General features: G+C 39.4%; 1 protein-coding gene across 1 annotated transcript; it reads right to left on the minus strand.

Moving 5' to 3' along the window:
* Window positions 1–318: 318 nt before the first annotated feature.
* LOC311226389 (uncharacterized protein) lies at window positions 319–5,322 on the minus strand. The gene is made up of 6 exons (XM_084311819.1): window positions 5,286–5,322; window positions 4,028–4,096; window positions 3,812–3,913; window positions 2,417–2,586; window positions 2,234–2,298; window positions 319–553 (listed from the first exon to the last, which is right to left on the minus strand). Exons 3-6 carry the CDS (start codon window positions 3,876–3,878, stop codon window positions 520–522), a joined length of 336 nt encoding a protein of 111 aa, XP_084167945.1. The 5' UTR covers window positions 3,879–3,913; window positions 4,028–4,096; window positions 5,286–5,322; the 3' UTR covers window positions 319–519.
* Between the last annotated feature and the right edge of the window lie 1,930 nt (window positions 5,323–7,252).

The following is a 7,252-nucleotide window of genomic DNA, read 5'->3' on the forward strand; positions in this document are numbered from 1 at the left end:
CGTCTATTCCAGACGTGTTTTTAACGTCTAAGCTTAGACGTTTTTTGAACGTCTATGTTTAGACGTTGTTTCAACGTCATGACATAGACGTCTAAAATCAGTCTAGAATGGGGTGAAAAGTGAAAGTTTGGTAGACGTCTATTCCAGACGTGTTTTTAACGTCTAAGCTTAGACGTGTTTTGAACGTCTAAACCTAGACGTTATTTCAACGTCATGACATAGACGTCTACCAAACTTTACATTAAAGCATGAGCGTTGAAAATGCATTGTTTAAACATTAACACATCAATAACATGGAATAGTCAAAAGTTAGCCGTTTTTATAATTTCTTTTTATTTTAAAATACTAAAGGCTGGCCCAACACACATACATAGCAACTGAACATTTTGAAGATTAAAGATAGAGCTGATAGCGGATCTATTTGAGCTAAGGGGCGGCGCAGAGAGGGTTGCATCCTCCCAGTCTTCGGCACTTCGAGACAGCCGGAGAGGCGCAGAGGGGGTCGCATCCTCCCGGTCTTCAGCACGGGACGTCCAACACTCCTGGACAGCCACTGACAGGGAGACAGGGAGACGGGACAGGCGTTAATACAACTCACGTGATTGTGATGGGCGGACATAGCAATAGATACAAGTGGTAAGCATTAGTAGGTTACAGCAGTAGGGATGACCCCCGGAAATATTGTGTCTATTACTAGGCTTGCTTAAATTGTGAAGAAATGAGAATATGAATTAAGATTTTTCTTTGCATCTTTGACAGTGAATAACACCATGCTAATAATGACCAAACATTAAAAACTGCCACTGATCTCGTTCAGTACCTTCTTGAGATCATGTGTACAAAAAAGTCTAAGGAAATTAATAAAGGGAATATAATTAAACCGAAGGTTCTGTAGATACAGTACTGAATTCTCCCATCCGGACCAATGCCATTAGAAATATTATAGAATAGGAGGCGTATAAATTACCTTATTATAGCCAATTCGCACATTTATATATATATATATTTACATATATTAGCTACATAAATATACTGTAACAGGTTAAGCCTTTGAACATTAAGGCAACTAGGTAAATAAAATATTGCTCCACTTCTACAAGGACATTTGCATATTCTTGGTATCTAGGGACATCTATGGACCTCAGGGAACGTAATCACAGTGTCAGAAATATTGTGTCTATTACTAGGCTTGCTTAAATTGTGAAGAAAGGAGAATATGAATTAAGATTTTTCTTTGCATCTTTGACAGTGAATAACACCATGCTAATAATGACCAAACATTAAAAACTGCCACTGATCTCGTTCAGTACCTTCTTGAGATCATGTGTACAAAAAAATCTAAGGAAATTAATAAAGGGAAGATGATTAAACCGAAGGTTCTGTAGATACAGTACTGAATTCTCCCATCCGGACCAATGCCATTAGAAATATTATTATAGAATAGGAGGCGTATAAATTACCTTATTATAGCCAATTCGCACATTTATATATATATTTACATAAATATACTGTAACAGGTTAAGCCTTTGAACATTAAGGCAACTTAAAGGAACACTCCCAACATTTTGGGAAATTAGCTTATTAAACATCTTCCCTGGAGTTAGACATGCATGCATTGCATTAGGCTTAGGGAACACCTGGACCGTTAGCCTAGCTTAGCTTAATCCGTGGAAGTACCGGTAGGTGCTACATTAAGCCTAGTTCCCAACAGTCATGAAATACAATACCTCTCCTATCTCTCCTCTGCTCTCTGCCTCTAGACATTTTTTAAATTCCGTTATCCGTTCCAACATACACGGTAGAGGGCAGTCTCCTTAAAGGCCCTCTTGTCTCGTAGACCACCCCCTTTTAAATTAAAACGGGACATGACTGCATTTGTCATGAGTCTCTAAGAGAAAGTCATGACATTAATAATTCAAGCAATTCAACAAGTGACTAGTCAAAACAAATACAAATTGAAGGGAAAAGCTGTACTAGGACTACAAGTGTATCACCAGTTTCATAAAACCCCTTCCTCCCATTGTTTTTTGTTGCATGATGATGATCATGAACACATTTATTATGCATTGTATTTTTTGTTTAAATGTCAACATCATCTGTCCATCCTCAGTACATTTACTATCAATATAATATACGCATCTGACTTCATCTGGTCTTTCCAAACATAAACACAGAAAGTGAGAACGCATGCCTGCCTGCCTCAACCTGCATCTTTGTACATGCATATAAATACCTGTCCATCATCTTGTTAGTGCAGTCGCGGACACTCTTTCCCCCGATCCCCGTCAATGTGGATATCTGAATAAGAAAAAACCAAATGACATGTATATTAATGTAACATCATGTACAATACAATTTAAATCCTTTGAACATATGAGTCAGTAATCTCTAACCTAGGAAAAGATTTAAAAGTCACCATTTTTGTCCTGATGTCCACCCTTTCAAGGTCCTCCTCAAGCAGGTTCAACGCCTCCTCTGTCTGGCAGGGGTGTATGTCGACCCTCCCATCCGGATGAATTTCTTTGTGGAGTTTTTTGATATCATCCTTGATTTCCAGGAGGGTCTCCATCACTTTTCTCTGGAACCCTGATATAAATGACAATTATTAGTTAAATGTAGTGAAAACATTCCGTACTTCAAATAACCGCAAATATTGTGCAAAACAACTCAACCCGTTTGTGACTGAGGAGTTTTAATGTATTCTCCCATACTTCACAGAGGAATAAACTCAAATTACATGCTAAGATTTTATCACTGTTAGTTGTTGAAACAACGGTCACCAGTGTCTAGGCATTTTTACCCAACTGTAAGAATGTTTACACCAGCAATAACTTATAATATGGTAAATTCTATTTATAATCTTAGTCTTTTCAGGCAGAGGAAATTTGTCTCTCCTGGGAGTGGGCCTTGTCTGGGGTACATCTGAAACAAGTACAGAATATTTCTGTGACATGCTACAGAAGCTTCAATACACGGGTGCGTTTATGGGGGACCCTGATGTAAACAAGACGAAAGTCTTTCTCTGGTCTGCATGCCCTTAACAATTGTATGTATTGATCTGTACTGTACCAATTCTGCAATATGTTAATAAAGTTTTTAAATCAATCAATAAATAGCATTTTTAGGAAACTATTGTATATTTGTACGTCTCTAAATGTTTTGATGAATTGAAAATAGAAGACCCTTATGTAAAAAAGCCGAAAGTATTTTTCTAGTCTTCATCCTCCAGTCCACTGTTGTTGTATTGAGCTGTACTGTATTGTACCCATTCTGCAATCGTTAATAACGCTTTCATTCATTCAATCATTCAGCCGGCAACAGAATAATTTTGATTGACAGTCGAGTCTGCCAATTACGTCACATCGCTTGCACCCGCCCTGCTGTTCTTAGCACCAATCGGCAAGCGCTATGCGTTTTTTACTTTCCTGAAAGTCCTCCATTGATTTTGATGAGCTCAGCTCAACGACAATTTTCATAGCACCACAACATTGTGTCGCACTGTACAGCCTTGGTTGTAGGCTAAAGTTTAAAAAAAATTTTTTATCCAATTTGTATTGATTAATTTAGGAGTGAAATGCGAATGAAGGTTGAAATCACTACTCACAACGTTGCTCCCAGATATTATTTTTCACTCGCAACGGCCAAATTAATAGGCAATTTGCGATCATCTCGTTGCAGTGTACAGCCCTGCAAACATTAGAGCTGCTACGTCAGCCATCAAATGTTACAGCTAACACTAGTTGCGTTAATCAACGCAACTAATACCAACAGCAGTGGAAACAAGAGATGGTGGGATGATGTCACAATTTACCAGCTCTGGTGTAGAACCAGTTCTCATCATTAGGGGCCAGCTCCTTGTGTTTAGCCAGCTTGACCATGGTCCACCCAGTCTGGCACCTTCAGCTTTCCTGACCTGGTGACAGAAGAAATGTATCATAACAGGAGGCCCTGTGGAATATACTTTTTTTATATTATTTTAATAGTGTGACCGTCACACCATTGGAGGAAATTAATTAAGTCAACTCACTTTTTCAGGAAGGCCGCCAGGGCACGAACAAACTCCTATAGGTTCACATCTTTCACTGACGCCCGGCATCTGGACACATGCAACAGAACGTTACATTTTAAATAGGGATTAACATAAGTATTTGACCTCTAGACTAATGTACAAGTGTCTTCTCAATACAAGTATATTCGATTTAGTTACACAGGATATTGGCAGCAGGTCACAGCATAATTTAAGCTGCAGTTGCCATATCTGACATTGAAAATGGGGGACCCTGATGTAAACAAGATGCAAGTCTTTCTCTGGTCTGCATCCCCTTAACAATTGTGTGTATTGAGCTGTACTGTATTGTACCCATTCTGCAATCTGTTAATAACGTTTTCAATCAATCAATGACATGGTGTGAGAGACACATATTCCCCATTCATGAATGAATGAATGAAAACTTTATTTAACATATTGCAGAATGGGTACAATACAGTACGGCTCAATACACACAATTGTTAAGGGGATGCAGACCTGAGAAAGACGTTTGTCTTGTTTCCATCAGGGTCCCCCATTTTCAATTCATATAGACATTTATGACATACACAACATACATGACATTTATGGCATAGGGACATATAGGTATTTAGTACTGATACATTTGTGACAAACGGTATTCAAATATACAGTACTGTTACCCCTAGATCCTGACAGAGTATATACATATGATGGGGAGGGGACTGTACATTAGGAGGGGAGACTGTCTATAAAGCCAGGGACTAACGTTGTGCCACTTGGTCGTTATTCCCATATACATCTATAGTTATTCCTACCGGCGAGATATGCGACAGTAATGTTACACAGCTAGTGTCAGACTGGGGCTTACGTTAGCATATGCTAACATGATAGCCTAGCTTTGAGACTAGCGCGGTTAATACCATGAACATAAACAATCTGAGGCTAAATAATACAGCCTATGATGGCCACAACAATGCGCAGATTTTAATAAAATAGTGACAGTATTCCTAATTGTACACTATTCTACATAAGAGCAGCTAGCTAGCAGGCCTCAACGCGGTAGCATGGGGGCAGCCATCACTGAAATCACGTAGTGCGCGTGCAACATGTAAGATCTAACAATTTTTTAGAGAAATACAAGCACGTACACTCGTATGAACCAACTACACATGCCATTAGATATATAGTAGTCAACCCGGTTACGTTTCGAGAGGGAATAGTAATGGACTTGGCCACATTTGATTAAAATAACGGAGACACTGAGACAGATATTTACCTTGCTTGTAGACAGCGTGAACTTCCGCGAAGGGAACAGGGTGAAACGGGGTTTCCAACCCGTGTTAAAACGGGCAACTCTCGTGCGATTACGCGAGACTTCCGCGTTGCCAACCCCCTCTCAGCACCACTCATTGATTGATTGATTGAAAAGTTTATTAACAGATTGCAGAATGGGTACACAGTACAACTCAATACACACAATTGTTAAGGGGATGCAGACCACTGAAATACTTTCATCTTGTTTACATCAGGGTCCCCCATTTTCAATTCATCATAACATAATATGACATACATTTTTTTATTTTACCTTTATTTTACCAGGTAGTCACTTGAGATCAAAGATTTTCGAGCAAGACCTGGCCAAAATGGCAGCAAAACAAAAACATACAAATACACAAAACACAGACAGACACATAAAAGGCAAAGTGGGGCAAGGGGATACATTTGAGCTGCAGCTAACTGAATGGGATTGGGGGAGATTGGATTTATGACATACCAGATTTACAAATACAGTACTGTTTGTGATACAAAAAGAGTTAAAAAAAAAGAAAAAAAAGAAGAGAGTATATACATTTGACGAAGAGACTGTACATTGTATAGGAGGTGGGGTGGGGGGGGTTGGGTAGGTGGGGTGGGGGAGGCGGACTGTACATTGGAGGTGGTTGGGTGGGGCGGGGGGTGGGTAGGCGCGGGGGGGGGGTAACTGTACATTGGATTATCGACGAAACCTTACTAGGTCCAAGAAGAGGGTCTTGTGTATTACTGGGTTAGGACATTTACTGTACATTGGAGGGGGTTGGGTTAGGATATTCACAGGGGCCAGTTTCGAATTGCAGTCTTCCGTAGGTGCTCCTTGAGAGTGGTTTTAAAAGTGGGTAGTGATTCACATTCCTTTACAGCTGTGGGTAGGGCGTTCCACATATTATGCACATATTCTTGAGGATACTACATATATGCAGTGAAAGGGTTAACATACTGTGTATTGTCGCAGTGAAAGGGTTAAGTGTGGCAGTGAAAGGGTTAACAATTGTGTGTATTGAGCTGTACTGTACTGTCCCCATTATGCAATCTGTTAATAAAAAATGTCAATCAAGGCTAGGCTAAATTCGGTCTAGAATGGGGTGAAAAGTGAAAGTTTGGTAGACGTCTATTCTAGACGTGTTTTGAACGTCTAAGCTTAGACGTGTTTTGAACGTCTAAGCTTAGACGTTTAAAATCAGTCTAGAATGGGGTGAAAAGTGAAAGTTTGGTAGACGTCTATTCTAGACGTGTTTCGAACGTCTAAGCTTAGACGTGTTTTGAACGTCTAAGCTTAGACGTTGTTTCAACGTCATGACATAGACGTCTAAGATCAGTCTAAAGTGGGGTGAAAAGTGAAAGTTTGGTAGACGTCTAAGCTTAGACGTGTTTTGAACATCTAAGCTTAGACGTTGTTTCAACGTCATGACATAGACGTCTAAAATCAGTCTAAAGTGGGGTGAAAAGTGAAAGTTTGGTAGACGTCTAAGCTTAGACGTGTTTTGAACGTCTAAGCTTAGACGTTTAAACAATGTCTAAAATGGGGTGAAAAGTGAAAGTTTGGTAGACGTCTAAGCTTAGACAAGATTCTCCTGGGCTAAATGAGAGCTATGGATAGACACACATGACCAGGTGTCCCCCTTTTGGTTGTACTGTCCCACCATTTGAGACCGCGTCCCACATATTGAGAGGATGTCCCTCTTTTTGAAGCAAAAAAAAAATATCGAACACAAGACATTCCTGTCAAGTGATAAAGTTTGAATATTTAAAACAGATGTTAGGTGGTAACAAGCCGGCTGCCAGTGCCAAGATGAATGTGGAGAGATATAATTCTGTATTTAATTTGTATTTATTTAGATTTAACCTTTATCTATTCGGTGAAGACAAGTTATTATAATAAAAAAAATTACATTATCTATCTGTCCCACTTTGTCCCACCAAAATCTT

The sequence above is a fragment of the Notolepis coatsorum genome (genome assembly GCF_963971535.1).
Source record: "Notolepis coatsorum genome assembly, chromosome: 4".
Taxonomy (NCBI): Eukaryota; Metazoa; Chordata; class Actinopteri; order Aulopiformes; family Paralepididae; genus Notolepis; species Notolepis coatsorum.

Excerpts from the sequence above, each read along its gene's own strand:
- LOC311226389 (XM_084311819.1), bottom strand. The coding sequence starts at position 3,878 with ATGGTCAAGCTGGCTAAACACAAGGAGCTGGCCCCTAATGATGAGAAC. Across the intron at positions 2,299-2,416 it reads TGGACATCAGGACAAAAATG|ATATCCACATTGACGGGGAT; the intron begins GTGACTTTTAAA and ends TTTCTTATTCAG. Across the intron at positions 554-2,233 it reads ACTAACAAGATGATGGACAG|TGGCTGTCCAGGAGTGTTGG; the intron begins GTATTTATATGC and ends TCTCCCTGTCAG.